Here is a 17,013-nt window from a genome sequence, read left to right as displayed (position 1 = left end):
CATAACCTCTAGCAGGAGTCGAATTTTCAATTTTGTTTTTTCACCATTTAGTACAGAATCAGCAGGAAAACTGGAAACAGGATGAAGTTTGGTCAGGCTATCTGTCATGAGTTTAGGAGTCCCTATCTTTTCTGGTATCTCCATATGTTTTTGTATCAGTAGTTTGGAAAGTACCTATCTGCTTCAAATATGAGTCTCTTTATATAACTCTCTTTTGGTCCTCAAAGCTTTGAATGCAAAACCTACTAGTAAAGTTCATAAAAAGAGATCATCCCTCATATTCATGTGGTTTTCCACCTATGGAGGAAGATGTCCTACAGGAGACATTGAAACTTGTGATTTGAGTCAGATAATACAGCAAAAGTTACCTATAAAACTTTGTAGCCCTGGTTTTCTGTAATTATAAAAGCTGACACTGCATTAGCACTTTATTAAAAGCAAGTAATTCTGACTCTCATATGTGACAATATACTGCTTATAAAAATTCAATTTCAGCTAATTGGAATGAAAAATGATTAGTCTATTACTAATCATCAGGAACACTTAGGCTTCATGGACTCAAGCTTATTTTGCATCAGTGAGAGAGTATAAAAAATTGATACAGAATCATAGAATCATTTAGATTTCAAAAGACTTTAGGATCATCAAGTCAAACCATTAACTCAACACTGCCAAGTCCAACCAAGTCCCTAAGCACCACATCTACAGGTCTTTTAATACCTCCAGGAATGGTGACTCCACTCCTTCCTTGGGCAGCCTGTTCCTATGCTTGACAACCCTTTTGGTAAAGAAATTTGTCCTAATATCCACTCTAACCCACTCCTGGTGCAAAGTGAGGCCATTTCGTCTTGTTGTATCATTCTCTACTTAGGAAAAGACCCACTCTAACTTCTTTTCAGATAGTTGTAGAGAGAAATAAGGCCCCCCCTGAGACTCTTTTCTCCTGGCTAAACAAGTTCAGCTTCCTCAACCACTCCTCATAGGACTTGTACCCACCATATGCACATGCACCCACCAAAAGAATTTTTCAAAGTTTTAATTTAAATAAATTAAAACAAAACAGCAATATTTAAAATACTAGACTTAATAAAACAAACAAATCCCTTATTTTTTGAAATGAACTCAGACAACTTTTTATTTGTTCTGGTGGTAGAAGTCTGGATTTCCCCCATTGGCACCTGTTTTTAAACATGCAAGTTTAAAAACAACTCTGTGCCAATTGTCCAAACCACAGCAGGTAGTATAGTCAATGAATGAGACTATTCAGCAGGCTGACTACATGCTCCAGTGGGTACACTTGAAAAAGTAGCTCAGTTACACCTATTTTTGACCAAGCATTTGGAAGATTCCCCTAATTATGGGATACCAAAGGAAGCTGCATGAACTTTTTCACCTTTGGGAAAGCAGAAGTGGTTCCCACTCTTTTTTTTCCATGGTTTCTACTTTATTCACTGTGGTACAGGGCACTCTGACAGAAACCTTGAGTCCAGAAAGCACAGAGGTAGAGAAAGATATTAAATAATCTAATAAAAATCAGTGAATAAATAGAGCATGAATTTAAAAAAATGAATAAAAATAGTCCTTTCTGGGAAAATATGACTTCTCAACATATTTACATTTCTATGTGAATGCTCTTTTTAAATAAGAACATCAGATACTTACTAAAATAGAAAGAAGACTTGCAGTAATTTTTAAAGACTAATGATCTATTTAACGTGCTTAAAAATAATTTTAAACATACTGTGAAATGACATGAACCTACAGAAAACAAGCCTCCATCCTCCATCACTCCTAAGAAAGTCTGAGTGATTTAAATCCAAATCAAATTCTTAAAGAAACTCATTGTATTGACACAACTGGGAATGCAATCAACATCAACCAGAAGGCTGAAAATGAGCATCATCAGCCAGAATGAACTGGAAACTTCTTTATCTGATTATGTTTAGGTAGCTCCAGAAAGAGTTTGTGGAACGCCCTTGTCAAAATCCAGAGCAAAATCTTTGCAATTACTCAGGCTATTCAGTGACCAGGATCTTGGAAATTTTACTTTCCTGAGCAAGTTCATGAAATACTTCTGCTCCTCCTCTCCATGCAAGTCCTGCCATCAGCTGCATGTTTGCACTTTTAAACAGAACTAGTGAAAATACAAAACTTAATATAATTAAATATTTACACTACTTAATTGGAAAAGCATTTGAGAAAGAAAGAATTAATGTTTAATATATAAACCCAGATTTGTGTTTTCAGTATCTTGAAATGGATTGGTTTTCAATTAAACCCACACATCTGAAAGGAGTTCCAAATTAAATCATTCATTTAAATAATATTTTTTGTTTTTACTTTTAGAAGCAAGGATAGGAGAAATAAAAATGAGGGCGGGATAAGGTCAGACCAACAGGATATCCAAGGAAAATGTCTTTCCAAACACTAGTACTTCTGTTTGGTATCTTTTACACAGTTACCAGAAATTCTCTAAGACGGGTGATGCCTAGTGAACATGGTGATAAACAATGTAGTGCTGTTAGAAAGCAATAATCAATAATACTATCTGTCTCAGAGGACTGTTTCATAAAAAAAATCATGTCAGTCTCAAAGCTTTCTCTATAAGCTATGTGGAACACATCTTCTCTTGAGGTTTCAACATGGTTATTCAGTGTCCCTGCAAGTTAACTCAGCTAGAATACAACTATAAATATTTAACTGGGTGTCATCTATTTAAATATATTGCTATACTAAATAGAGCTCTTGTGATCAACAGTTACTTGAGCTGAACAGAACAAACTGGTCAGCAGTCAGTTTTTCAGTGCCAGAAAAAATACAGACCATCTTTCCATAACTACTTGAAAGGAGGACATTTACTCAACCACAATTACAAGTGTTAGAAGAGTATAAAAACTTAAAGTCTATTAAAAGAGTACAACAGGACTGTAAGAGTAACAGAATTGGTTGTGCTTTGTTTGTTTAAAGAGAATTCTTTATCATATCTCAAAATATGGGTATAGATAGGTCTGCACAGCCCTACACATTACCTTAATGAGCCCCTTAATTTAAAAAGATGACATACATTCTAAAACTCAAAATAAATCTTATTTATTTTTCAATTAGAAAGGTAAATATTTCCTTCACCAAGATGTTTTCTAGTCCTGTGCAGTCCAAGCAGCTAGTGTTGGAGTAGAAAATACCCTCCATGTAAATAGAATGTTACAATAAATACAAAACAAAACAAATACCAACAAAATAAACAACCACCCAGATTTCCCACAGCTATCAAGTTAACAAATTTTCTCTTTTCCTATTCCTTTGTGTCCATATGACTGTGGGCAATAAAAAGCTGAAACTCCTCTGTATTAGTTTGGCCTGTCAGGTTCAGTGGAACACTTTGTTGCTCTGCACTCCCATTGAGGGCTTACCTGGCTGCTATTGTGGGAGGATGAGAACACTCTTCACTACTGTGTGACAGAAAGGGATAGAGGACAGCTTTAAACCATGGAGTTCACATGATTTAGGAGTTTCCAAAGTGCTATAAAGCATACCACAAACTAGAAAATCCAATTATTCCTTTAATTTCATGGCAAGCTTTCAAACTTCTCCTGGAAACTCCTAAACACCTTTCTTTGAAAACTTAAAATTGGAGACTGAAGAGTTCATTCACCAGAGATGGTGCAAGTCCTTTGCTGTTAGAGTCCTTTCCAAAACTACCACGTGTTTTGGGTACAAGTATTTTAATAGAAGAAAACTAGTCACAGACTAGGACATTCTTCAAGGTTACTTTCAAGCAGGTAAGAAAACTGGACCTGAGCCAGAGGCAGCAAAAGCACAGTGTCCTGTTGCTGACAGTGTTTTGATTTCATATTGTCAATAACAAATTACTCCCCATTTTTCAGTCTACTTTTTAAATTAAAGGAAAAAATCTCCCACCACCACATTCTTGATTCTTTTTTCATAACTGAGATAACTAATCCAAATAAAGGGAGTAAACACCCCTCCACAGATCAGGTTCCTTGAGTACCACTTTTTACCATAAACAGTAATTATAATACATAACAGCAATTTTAAGAAAAAAAGTCAGGATTAAGACTAAAGGCCAATTATTAAAAATAAGACATATTTCAAGTTAAAGCTGTAAGCTATTACTTTCAGAGAGCTCTGTTATTTGAAACTAAGATCAGGGTTTGTGCTTAGATGGTGCAATAATTAAGATCACATACTCCAATTCAAAACAATAAATATATTCACACCAAGTATCCTCAGCATCAAGAACATAACTGGCCAGTTCCCAACTACTGCAGGGACCTAGCACAAGCTATTCTGGAGTTTTGCTTCTCAGCTTTTTTTTTTTTATTGAAAGGTGCATGACAGCTCCTTTGAAGGAGCTGCTTGTTGTGGGACTCACTCAAGTCACTTTGTGAGTAACTTGCAGGGTTGTGGTGAAAGTCAATTCCCATTTCCCAAATCATGGTATCATTTCCATGCTACGTGTTTCCACTGACTCTGTGGGAGTAAGAGACCAAAGCGAAAAGGGGTTTTGAAAAGCATGCGTAGTGCACGCTTTCTAGCAACATTCAACAACAATCTGAACACCCAGTCAGCAAATCTCATGAAACACTGCAGACTGCTGCAAATGGCACTGGAGGCTTTGACTTCAGTACCATTCATGTGGTTCCCAGAGACTATATGGAGTCTTTTTATTGCAGTTAAGCTTAGGACTTCAGCTATTGCATCGCCATAACCTGAGTACCTTTAAATGGGAAGATTCAGCCAGCACACTACTAAAAGGAAAGTTCTGAAGTAGCAAAATGGATCAAATTTTATTCCTGACTATTACATTTGTGGGGATGAGGGAGTGAAGACACCTTCATTTTTAAGCAAAAACAACTTTCTAAACATGTAACTATAAAACAAAAGAATCTGAAGGTTTGTATTTTGAAAACAGCTTTTCAAATAACCTTTCTTGTTTACAATTTGCTGTTACTGTAAATAGAGATACACAAGTGTGTCTGTTGCACATATTTTTGCAAGGGTAAATACATACCACAGCACACCTTTCACATGCAGGCTTAGCACTAAATGCATGTTAGTGCTCTGCCAATATGAAATAGCCACAGCAAAAGGGAAAACATACAAAAGCAGTGAACTCCAATTCTACCTCAACTTCCCACACCCACAAAAAAACAAAACCTCAAGCCAAAGAAGTGGAGTAAGATAGCACAATAGGGTGGAGCTCAGGTTAATCACAAGGACAACTGGTTTGCCTGTATATACCTTTTGACCCCACAATCATCCCTATTTATGCAAAGACACAGAGATTATTCACCTTCCTGCCCAGAGGGAGCCAAGAGGCAGGAAGTGAGGCTGCTGGGCAAATGTCAATGTGAATTATTGGTGCTTTTGTAACATAAGTGTGCCTGCTTTGGGGGTATTTATGAATTAGGCAAGAAATTAGCACAAAACTGTGTGTGCATGAAACTGTCGCCTGCTGTTCTTAACCAAATATTATCAAATTAGCAACAACCACACTTCCCACTGAAGGCTGTATATTTAAATGCTTTAAAAAATCAAAAGCTATTTTTGGATTTACACAAACCAAGAAAGGGGCTGGAGCTGTGTTTTTTCAAGGAGGAAATAAACTTTATGCCCATATATTTGCTACCTCTGTCAAAAGTGAATGACTGTATCCTCATTTGAGTTTATAGAGACTAATTTTTAAAATAAAACACCTTGATAAGTTACACAAAAAACCTGAAGACAGAGTTTCTTTCTCTGAAAGATTAAAAGAAACTGAATACATATGTGGGGAGTAGAAATACCATCTCAGATATGCAAACTCTCTGAAAATCACTGACCAGGTCAGGCGTGCAAGCTTAATGGAGAAAACAGGCTTTAGTCTGAAGACCCCTGCAGCAAAAATGGTTATTTACAAAAATAGTACAAGAACAGTACAAGAATGGTTATTTACAAAAATAGAGGATGGCTAGGAAGAAGAATAGAAGAAAAAACTGTTCAACAATACATTGAATAAATTATTGCACTTATTAGTGTAAGTTAAAACATTAATCCAGTTCTCTACTAAGCAAAGGTATTAGCACAATTGGAAGCAGAACAGACTTGATGGTCCATTGGTCCCTTTCAGTACAGTAACTTGTGTTCTAGGATGTTTGCCATAATACATAAAAGCCAAAAAAGCTGAAGAGTGTGGAATTAAACAAAGACGTGGAGCAGGTAAAATTCAGCCCACGTTAACCTGTCATTCCACAGGACAGCCACAGGGTTCAGGGCCACCAGCTCAGTCTTTTTGGTTGGAACAGTAACAGGTGCTCCTTCTGTACCTACCATGCAGGAGAATTGACAGTTGTACACATTATTTATTAGTCTACCTATAACTCTGTTTCAATACAGAGATAATTTATATGTAGGTATTTTTTTCCTAAAGCAAAGTGCACTATATATTTAACTCTACAGTTTCATCCTTAATCAGAAAAGTTGTTTCTTGTCTCTTACTTTAACCTTCAGTTTTAAAAGATCATTCAGAGTCACAAGGGCTGAAAATTAATGCCTATTTCGGACTGAACTTCAATAAAGTGATGCTGAAAAAAACCAAAAGAAGTTGCACTGTTTGAGTACAGTCCATTAAGCAAGATCAGTTTAACAAAATCTTTTAAGAGCTAAAACCATACCCAGGTTTGATCCACCAACACTAAAACCAGCATCGGTTTAAATTTACTAAACTGAAACCCCCAAACGTCATCCTGTGTTAACATTTGCAAAACAAAGCAGGGTGGATTTCAGTACATTTGTTACAACTGGACACAATGAAATTCTCATTTTGTAAGGTGAATTCACATGTCACGATTTCATAATACAGAAACATTACCTGCATTATATGTGTAGTAGTATACCTCAAACATCAAAACAGAAGTCCAGAGACATAACATTAAGATAATCTCCTAAAATAACTGCCTAAAAGTAATCAGGTTTTCTGACAACTCTTTTATTAACATCTTAATTGATTGGAAGTTCTTCACTTGTATCCCAGTGAACAAGTGGGGTTACTCCTGAAAGTAACAGCTCACCAAAGTTCAAAATGTGCATTCCTTTCCTTAAAATATCTACAGAGACATTTAAATGAACACTTGGAATTACTAACCTTATTTACTAGTTCATGATTTTCCCAGTGTTACCTGTATCAATTCTAAAAACAGAGGGGCCATAACATTTTAGAAAAAACAAGCTATGAGAAATACAATCTCATAAATAATAAGAAATCCAAGAAAATAATGAGAAAAACCTAACAAAAAAATCCCTTAAGAGAATCTAGGATGACTGCCCAAAATAGCTCTCCCCCACCCCTAAAAAACACACTTATACACACACAGGTAATTACTGCTTACTGATTTTGGGGGAGGAGCTTATGTCCAGCAGTCACCCAACTAAGGGGAAAACCAGATAAATACTCAAGGGTGGCACTTGAAATCATCAGTTTCTGCTCACTCACTAGTGGCAGAACTCCTCCTCAGTAGAGGAGGATTCACTCCTCTACCACTCTGCACTGGAGCTCCACAACATTTTGGTATGTCATGATTTAATTTTATTCTCTTTGGTTTTGAAGGTAACTTCTTCAGGATGCCTGTTTTCTGTCTGGGGAGGGAAGAGGGTTGATATTTAAGGGCCAGTGACAGCATCCTCACTGCCACTAGGGCTCTTTGTAAGGCTACAGTTTTCAATCAGGTTTCAACCAGGTTTCAACTTTGGTGAGATTTTTGCCACTGATGCTGAAAGAACCAGGACTTCATCCCTTCATCCTTCATTTGTTATAGCATTACACAGAGGCAGTGAGATCATGAAAGTGTTTATGTATTTTCACTGAAAAATTTTCTTCTTTTCAGGAGTTTTGGTATATGGAACTCCTGAACTTACTTTGGAGGTCTAGTTAAAATAGTCACTGTTTCTGAATACTTTTGTCTTGAATAGTCTGCCATCCAATCAAAATTATTCTTTTCCTAAGAGTGAGACTATTGCCTCTAATCTATCTATGCAACAGGTCCATCATTCAAAGTCGTAGCAATGCTGGTTCCCTTTTTCTTAGAGCATTTTTCAAAACTAGTGAAAGCAGATGGAAGTAACAACAAAATATTGTTACTTTTAATACCAATAGTTTAAGAAAACTCATCTATTCATGCTCCAAAACCAGAGCTAAACAGCTTTTCTTTACAACAAACTTTTTCTACCTTTTCTAACACAGAACAGATTTGGAAATATGCATTTACAAATATCTTTACTGCTGCTGTTCTGTCTGAACATTGTCCATGGTGGTGATGGATATTTTTCTGAGCGATATCAGAAACAATCCAGCATCAAGGGGCCGCATTTTCTACCATACAATGTAAAGAGTCAAGGTAAGTTTACTGTTTTTTAATAATAAACTAACACACTTATTCCTAGAGGTTCAATACATGAACAAAAGCTCTTTGCTTGAACTACTGGTATTCAAATTTCACTAACAATTTAGGTTTATTGAAATGATTTTAGCACTGCAGAAAGAATTTACAGTGGCTCTGGAGTTGCCTCCTCCTGACAAAGATGCACACCTGTCAGACAAATGTTTTACACAATAAATACCAAAGGCATACAGAGCAGAAACAAAGCCCCAGATCTCTGCTTCAATAATGGGAGGAACACAGCATGATTGTGTTCATATTGATGTACAACATGCTAATTATGAATTTCTTGATTCAGCACTGGGCTTTCTAGCAACAGACCCGTCACCTAAAACCTACCTACATTCAGGAAGAATTTTTACATATTTTGTCATGTTATCTGTACTCAAAACAGATCTTAGGTGTGAATTTAAATATATATATGATACACATGGGTAAATAAAGACCCACTTAAGGCCTAGAAAGACAAGATAAAATTATATATAGTTGTACAAATGTGTCATAAACTTCTATATTGTTTTTCATGAGTGATTTAAGCTTATGTTTTAATTATCAGGATAAGCACATAGCAATATAATTTTAGCTTTAGTATATTTAAAAAAAACCTCTTCATTGCATAAATCAGTCTTATGGCAGTTTGGATAGGCAATACATAACTGCAATACTACATTGTTTCTTTCATTTTATTTCTGGTTATCCTCTCTGTCCCTTTAAGTTGAACAGATGGCAATCCCTAATGTTTGAAACCGTTCTGTTCTGTTTTATTTTTCCATGCTTAGCCAACATCTTCTTTAAAAAACTCAAACTCAAAGCTTCTGAACCATAATGACTATTCAAATTTGTCATCACTAAAATTAATAGTGAATCTTCCTTGTAAACATCCTACCTTACCCCCTGAGAACAGCATTATTTTCTTTCAGACATCATCAGGCTACACAAAATAGTTTTATTTTCTTGCTGTATCCCATCCACTTTTAGTTGTAGTAATCACACTTGGGCAGAAATCCGGAAACTCAATGAGGGTCTCAGAAAACAGCATTAGCAAATAAGCTGTTCTTCACCAGAAAAAGGACATGGGCAAATCTGCAGAGCAGAATTGCTGCTCAGGGCACTGCATCCACATTACCTTCATTCAGGGGGTTTAGATTCAGAATAGCTCTGCTGACAGATCCTATGGACTGTCTGATCATGCGCAGCATTCATGGAGCCCAAAGAAACTCTGGTCTCATACCAGCACTGGCCCCAACCCACATCCTCCAAGAATCTCTGCAGTAAGAAACAAGAGAGAGAAGCATGGTTGGGAACCTTATCCCCAAAATATTCTCCTGGGCTGTACCAAAATATTGTCATAGTTTCATCCCTTGTCTTCAGCACAAGGACTTCTGGGAACCCTAGCACTCCCGGATCAAATTTAGGGACATGCACAATAAACAGCTGCTCTGAAAACTTATTGACTTGACTTCTCACTGAGTTAAATGCACATTTCCTCCCTCCTTCCTCATTAACTTTTCTTGTGTTTTCCCATTACTTTACTCAGAATAATTTACATATTTAGAACTACTTTTAAGTGAAGTATAATATTTACTTGGCTATTCTCTACCATACTTCACCCACTTCTCCTAATAGTGGCTCTTCTTTCCCCCTCTATAGAAAACATTTGGGGAGGGGGAAACCAGCAACAAATTAGGCAAGAATCAGGGTAGACAGAAAATGGTGTGAAAGGGGGAAATGAATTGTCCTGAACTAAGTTTTCACTTTATATACAAACACAGAATCTAATGTGAGTGAAAATTCATATTTAGAATGAAAATTATTATATCAAAACCTGAGAACTATAAAATGCTCTTGATTTAGGAAATGTAACAGAAGACTATATACTAGACCTCAATAACAGGAACAGCCTACATTTTTGCAGACATTCGAGTCCAGTCATTCAAAAGTGTTTGACAAATTTTGATTTGGAGAGCAAGTACTGCAGGAGGACTGTTATTCTTGAGTCTGGAAAACAAGCATCCTATAGAGAGTTTTTAGAAGAATTTAAAGAGGGAAGACTGCTGGAGATCATCACTTCTAATCTGAGATGATCTCGGAAGAATAAAACAGGAACCTACAAAACCAAATGAATTCAGTTTTTGTCTAGTGAGTTGTTCCATTTGCAAGCAGCTGAAGTAGCAATGGGAAGCTTTTCATCATAGCTTACTTTTCCAATTTGATCACTAAACATTGGCTTCTACAGATATAGCTACCAATAAATTACCTTTTTGCTTTGTATAGCCTTGTCAAAAAGCAGTCTGGAACTGAAATCAGTCTAAACCCAAAGTGGTGAGTTAGGACGACATAAAACAGACCACACAATTTCTGTTGGCAACCAAAGCCTATTAAAGCTTCATCTAATTTGGTGGAATTGTTTAAAAAACCTTGGTCTTGACAGCTTTCCAGAACATAATTTTTTAACCAGTATCTCTTTGGCTTGAAATATTTGAAAAGCCCAAGTTGAAAACAATAATTGAATGAGGTCTCACTATTCAGCAATGTTTAAATAAGCCATTACTGCAGGTTACGTTGAAGTCTACATATTTAATTCAATACATATATGGGGTTTGACTGCACTAGAGAATGTAAAACAATTTTGCATCAAGGCATGTGCTGAGATATGTAAAAGAGTAGCCAATCAATACTTCAATGTTCTTGGTATAAATTCTACTTCATTAATAGACTTAGCAGTCCTTTTCTCAGAGGAATAACCACTGCTTTTAGATGGCACAATTAAAATTACAATTATAATCTAAAAGCAGCACAACTTTGGAACAATACAGCTCACAGAAAATCTCTGTAACAGCATGAGTGCTGACAATGCCTTTAATATCTTAGGCAAAATTGGCAGGACCCACCACTCAGTGAACCTAGGACTGATATTTGCATCTAAAATATGGTAAAAGTAATAAGGAGATACACTCTGAGCTAAAGTCTGATGCAATTTGCCACCAAAAAAACCACTAAACCTGTCAATATATCACAAATAAATCACAGACCACTTGTTTTCTATGTGTAGGATTTTAAAAACTATCTTCCTTTTCATGGCCTTAAGGATGAGATAGGAAGATGTGCAAAATAAGTTGATATGCATTTGTGCTGATTTTATGCATCAGCAGAAAAGAAAATGAACTCTCTGCATCTTCTAGATAAGAACAATTTCCCTGTCAATACAGGAAGAAGGCAACCTTGCAGATCTAATAACCAACCAAAATCAAATGTATTTCATAAGCATTCCTCTATTATTAAAAAAAAAAAAATACATAGAATAAGTTTCCTCCTTCACCTCACTTTTGGTTCAACAAGACTAGCCACATATTGGAAAATGCAGTTTATTATCTAAGAGACAGCCGAATAGTCATTGTACAAACTTTCATGTGTACATATATGTAATACATACACTGATCTTTTTGTGAGAAACTGAAAGGAAAAATTGTAACTGATGCAACTGTTAATCAATTTATAATGTTTTCTAAATATGCATTCAATAGAATGCGTTGCCATTATAAAAAAAAACAGAATTCAGGCTCTTTTTGCATCCTTCAGTTTTTATTTTTAAAATGACTTCTTAAATTAACATCCATCACAGATATGACATTTTGTTCTATAATGCTGCAACTTGTTGCATACTGCTGAAGTAGTCTCACAGCATCTGTGTTAACCTTGTATGTAATGTCCAACAAATAAGCATGCTAACTCCAACATAAAGCTGCAGGCTCCTCCAAAGCACACACAAACTAAGCAGTGAGCTTGTTTGCTTATTCCTCTATTCGTGACATTTGGTTAAGTAGCTCCACCTGCTGTTTTGGTAACTAAGAAAATGAAGCAGTATTAAAAAACCCCATAACAATGCCAGAATTCTCACAGCAGTAAAATGAATTATCAGTTGTGACCTTGCCACTGTGTGAAATTTTTATGGCAGACAAAAGTCTTTCAGACAATATCTGAAAATGTAACATTAATATATTTACAAAAGAACTAGTGCCATGGGCCACTTTTGAAAGTAGGGGGCAGGGAAGAACAAAATTCTCACTACTTAACTGTAGCACCAAGTTGTTTCTGAAAGGCTGCTGCACCTGCACAGACAGCTTCCTGTGATTTCACTCACCAAGTCTGATGACCTGCTAAACCTGTTACCTGTCTGGGGTTTTTTTCCTTACTTAATAATCTGCATCTACTTGCACAGCACTTTTTAAGCTCTTTGATGACCCTGAATGTATTGAAGCAAAAAAAAAAAAAAAAAAAAAAAAAAAAATCTAGAGTCCCTATATCTCACGTTTCCAACAAATTTGCACTTGTTACTTGTAAGGGCTGTGAAACACTTTTACTCTGAATGTCAGGTTCTCAGTGACAAACACAGCAGCTGAAGCTTGACTTACATGAAGTTGAAATTAAATTAACCCTTCATGCATTTTACCACCATGCTACATTGCCTGCAAGTATGTTGTAGATGCCCTGGTTGATCTGGTTTCCTCTCTCTCACAGGTGTGCAGGTAAGGGGGGAACAAGGACCCCCTGGTCCCCCAGGCCCCGCTGGACCAAGAGGACAACCAGGTCCTGCAGGAAAGCCAGGGTTTGGAAGTCCGGGTCCCCAAGGTCCCCCTGGTCCCCCAGGACCACCTGGGTTCTCTGCAGTCGGAAAGCCAGGAGTGCCAGGTCTACCAGGAAAGCCAGGAGCAAGAGGACTAAATGGTGAGAAAGGAGAACCTGGACCTGCTGGACTCCCAGGAGCAAGAGGGCCACAAGGGCTCCCCGGCACTCCCGGCCCCGCAGGACTGACTGTCCCTGGCAAGCCTGGACCACAAGGCCCTCCAGGAGCTCAGGGGCCAAGAGGACCCCCTGGTGAGAAGGGAGAGCCAGGTATCCCAGGTATAAATGGACAAAAGGGAGAAAATGGATTCGGAATTCCAGGCCGCCCAGGTGGCAGGGGTCTTCCAGGCCCACAGGGACCCCGGGGCCTCCCTGGTCCTGCTGGGATAGGGAAGCCTGGTGAAAATGGCCTGCCAGGTCAGCCAGGTCTGAAAGGTGACCGAGGTTTTCCAGGTGCACCTGGAGCAGTTGGTCTCCCAGGTCCCCAGGGTCTCCCAGGTGAACCTGGAGAAGTTGGCATTGGCAAGCCTGGGCCAATGGGACCACCAGGAGCAGCAGGTATCCCTGGAGCCAAGGGACATCCTGGACCTGCAGGGTTGCCTGGATCCCCAGGACTCCCAGGTTTTGGAAAGCCAGGATTGCCAGGGATGAAGGGACACAGAGGGCCTGAAGGTCCTCCTGGCCTTCCAGGACCTAAAGGAGACCAAGGTCCAGCTGGTGTGCCAGGAGAACCAGGGCCAGTCGGGCCACCAGGGAACATGGGCCCTCATGGACTCAAAGGTTTGCCTGGTGAGAATGGCCTACCTGGGCCCAAAGGTGACATGGGCCCTGCAGGCCACCCGGGATTCCCAGGGGCCAAGGGGGAACGAGGCCTACCAGGATTAGAGGGAAAACCAGGATACCCAGGTGAGCAGGGTCTTGCTGGTCCTAAGGGACACCCAGGTCTCCCAGGTCCAAAAGGCGATGCAGGCCCCGCTGGGCTACCTGGGCTGCCTGGTCCAATGGGTCCGCAAGGACCTAAGGGAGTGCCAGGGACTAATGGTGAGCCAGGCCCCAGAGGGCCTTCAGGAATACCTGGGATCAGAGGTCCCATTGGACCCCCTGGCCTGCCAGGAGCCCCTGGAGCAAAGGGTGAGCCAGGAGCACCAGGACTGCCAGGCCCAGCAGGCATTTCCACGAAAGGCTCAAGTGGCCCCATGGGACCACCTGGACCCCCCGGCCCTAAAGGCAGCAATGGTGAGCCTGGCTTGCCCGGCCCCCCAGGTCCTCCTGGTCCCCCTGGCCAAACTGTAATCCCAAAGATGCCCGAAGGCTATATTAAAGCGGGAGAGTCTCAGGACCTATCAGGGATATCTTTCATAAAAGGAGGAGTAAACCAAGCTCTGACAGGGATGCCGGTGTCTGCTTTCAGTGTCATCCTCTCAAAAGCCTACCCTGCAGCAACAGTCCCCATCAAATTTGATAAAATCTTGTACAATAGGCAGCAACACTATGACCCTAGAACAGGAATCTTCACCTGCAGAACCCCTGGACTGTACTATTTCTCCTATCATGTACACGCAAAAGGAACAAATGTTTGGGTTGCACTCTACAAAAATGGTTCACCAATTATGTACACCTATGATGAGTACAAGAAAGGATACCTTGACCAGGCTTCTGGCAGTGCTGTCATCGATCTCATGGAGAATGACCAAGTATGGCTCCAACTGCCCAATTCAGAATCTAATGGTCTCTACTCCTCTGATTATGTTCACTCTTCTTTCTCAGGTTTCCTGTTTGCTCACATCTAATATCCCTCTTACCCAGTCCTGACACACTCTCCTTCAGAACATGTTAACCAGGTACTGCTCTGATTTGTCCTTAGCAGGTCAAGCAACTTCAATGTTGCAACAGGAATGGAGGAGGGAGTGAGAAAGTGGAAGAGAGTGGTTCAAACATAGTAGAATAATATTGTATGTTTTTAGAGAATTGTCATAAAAGAACTGTTTTGAATGATGACTGTCTGACAATGCAAAATAAAAATTTTATGAATTAATATAATGCACCAGTCTCTGTCCTTTTTTCCTTTTTTTCCTTTTTAAAAGGAAAATCAGAATTTCTAGCTATCACACCTCATAACACAATAAAGGATGCTAGATCATCTTCACTATAATTGAATTAACTGAAGACATTTTATTCCAAGAAAAAGGCCTCAAATACACCACAGTCACCTCAACAGCTGGACAATACACTTCAGGAACATTCTACATCCAGCTTCATCTTTAAGCATTCCAACAGGACAAGAGCAACAACTCTAATAAACACAGTTTTCATTTAGTTCTACTGTTCTTATTATTTAATAACTACTTGGAGATAAGTAGATTTACAAATTATTACATGTTACTGAAGATCTAAAGTTTCACAATATGAAAAAGCAACCAGATTTGAAGCCTCAAAATCCATTTGGCTTTCTTCAATGCACACTGATGCAACAAACTAGTTCAGTATTTTTAAATCTCCTAACATTCTGTAACATTCAGAGTACCACAAAGCAACACTGACCAAATCCAAACCTTAAAAACGTATCCTCACAAGCATGCAGACACTTTACCACCCCAAAAGTGGAGATAATCCTTGCCCTGATTTTCCTGAACAGTTCATTCCTTTAAAACAAAATAGTGTGAGGAATTTATTTTACTTATTTGGTAAATTTGTCAGATGATGGCAATAATTAGTCAGTAGACACAACCATATTTATCATACAAACATGTCTCACAAAAAGTTGTCATTTCATCAATTTGTTATGCTACTATGACAAGTTAGCTTACAAATTATGAAACCTTAACAATTTGATCACACATTTCTTCTAGTGACAGTTGCCATTCACGTGCTTTAAAAGTTTTATATACATCAAAACCTTATGAACCCTTAAAGCTACTATACTCAGCGTTTTTTTTTTTTTAACAGAAGGTTTTAATCACTTGCACTGGAAGTATGTAGGCCTATGTTTAAAAATGTTGTGATATTACCATTTCTTCATGAAAGCAGAGCTTGAGGCTTGTTATGTTGTGTACATTTGGAATCAGCAATATCCTAAATACTTGATAATACACTGGAATGAATAAAAAAGCTAGGATACCTTTTGCTTGATGGTTGACCCATCATTAGCAAAACTATATAGTGTTTTGGAAACTGTAAAGACCTACCATGAAAGTAACTTGAATTTTTTTTCTTCCTCTTTTTAAGTGCTGCTGGATAAGGAAACCTGTGGTTTAGGCTATAATTCAGTAAAATAATAAATTAATATTAGTTCAACAGTGCTTCCCGGTATTTAAACATAGCATGTCCTGCTGTCCATACACTCTACCAACTTGGAACTTTTGTTTCAGAAACAAATACAAGGATTGGATATGGGAGCTGGAAAATATGACTAAGTAGTAGGCTTCTGGTTACTTAGTTCGCATATGAAATGTATCCCAAAGCACATGCCTGAAAATGTTGGAGATGCTTGGTGCTTAGCAGCTCAGGACCACGCTGACCTGTGATTCCAATTAACTTACAAGAAATTGGGCCCAGGCAGCATTTTTAAAAGCATAGTTCACTAACCCTTATCATCCACCCATCCATCCATCTATCCACTTAAAATCATGTTTTGTCCTTTATGTCTTTGTTCCTCAAACATGTGTGACTTCAAATAAGTCTACAGCTTGGAACCTCATGACTGATTTTTGAAGTATTTTCATAATTGCTCAGATATTAAGTCACTAAGAAAACAACTCTTAAAACTGAAAAGCTAGATATGATACAGCAAATTGTGGCAAAAGCACAACTTACACTTTGATTTTAGCTTTGGATTTTCAGTTTAGAGGAGACCTTGAGAAAGTCTGTAAAATTTTTATGTTTGATTTTTAGCATTTTCTCCACAAGAAGATCAGCAATCTCTCTAAAGATAAAGCCCTTCCAAAAACACTATTTC

The 17,013-nt window shown here is 38.3% G+C and overlaps 2 protein-coding genes across 3 annotated transcripts in view; one reads left to right on the top strand and one right to left on the bottom strand.

Annotated features, from left to right (window-relative positions):
• The window catches only part of NT5DC1 (5'-nucleotidase domain containing 1), a 127,879-nt gene that overhangs the window by 95,870 nt on the left and 14,996 nt on the right, over positions 1-17,013 (bottom strand). The window lies entirely within an intron of this gene.
• On the top strand, positions 7,420-15,313 carry COL10A1 (collagen type X alpha 1 chain). 2 transcript variants are annotated; one of them, XM_068184293.1, is made up of 3 exons: positions 7,420-7,567; positions 8,245-8,393; positions 12,954-15,311. In XM_068184293.1, the coding sequence occupies exons 2-3, from the start codon at positions 8,255-8,257 to the stop codon at positions 14,846-14,848; spliced, it is 2,034 nt and encodes a 677-aa protein (XP_068040394.1). In that variant the 5' UTR covers positions 7,420-7,567; positions 8,245-8,254; the 3' UTR covers positions 14,849-15,311. The 2 variants fall into 2 exon arrangements, with proteins under 2 accessions (XP_068040394.1, XP_068040395.1); XM_068184294.1 differs by lacking the exon at positions 7,420-7,567 and having other exon boundaries at positions 12,954-15,313.

This window comes from Anomalospiza imberbis, chromosome 3 (assembly GCF_031753505.1).
Source record: "Anomalospiza imberbis isolate Cuckoo-Finch-1a 21T00152 chromosome 3, ASM3175350v1, whole genome shotgun sequence".
In the NCBI taxonomy this organism is placed as follows: Eukaryota; Metazoa; Chordata; class Aves; order Passeriformes; family Viduidae; genus Anomalospiza; species Anomalospiza imberbis.
This window is presented reverse-complemented; position numbering and strand designations above follow the sequence as displayed.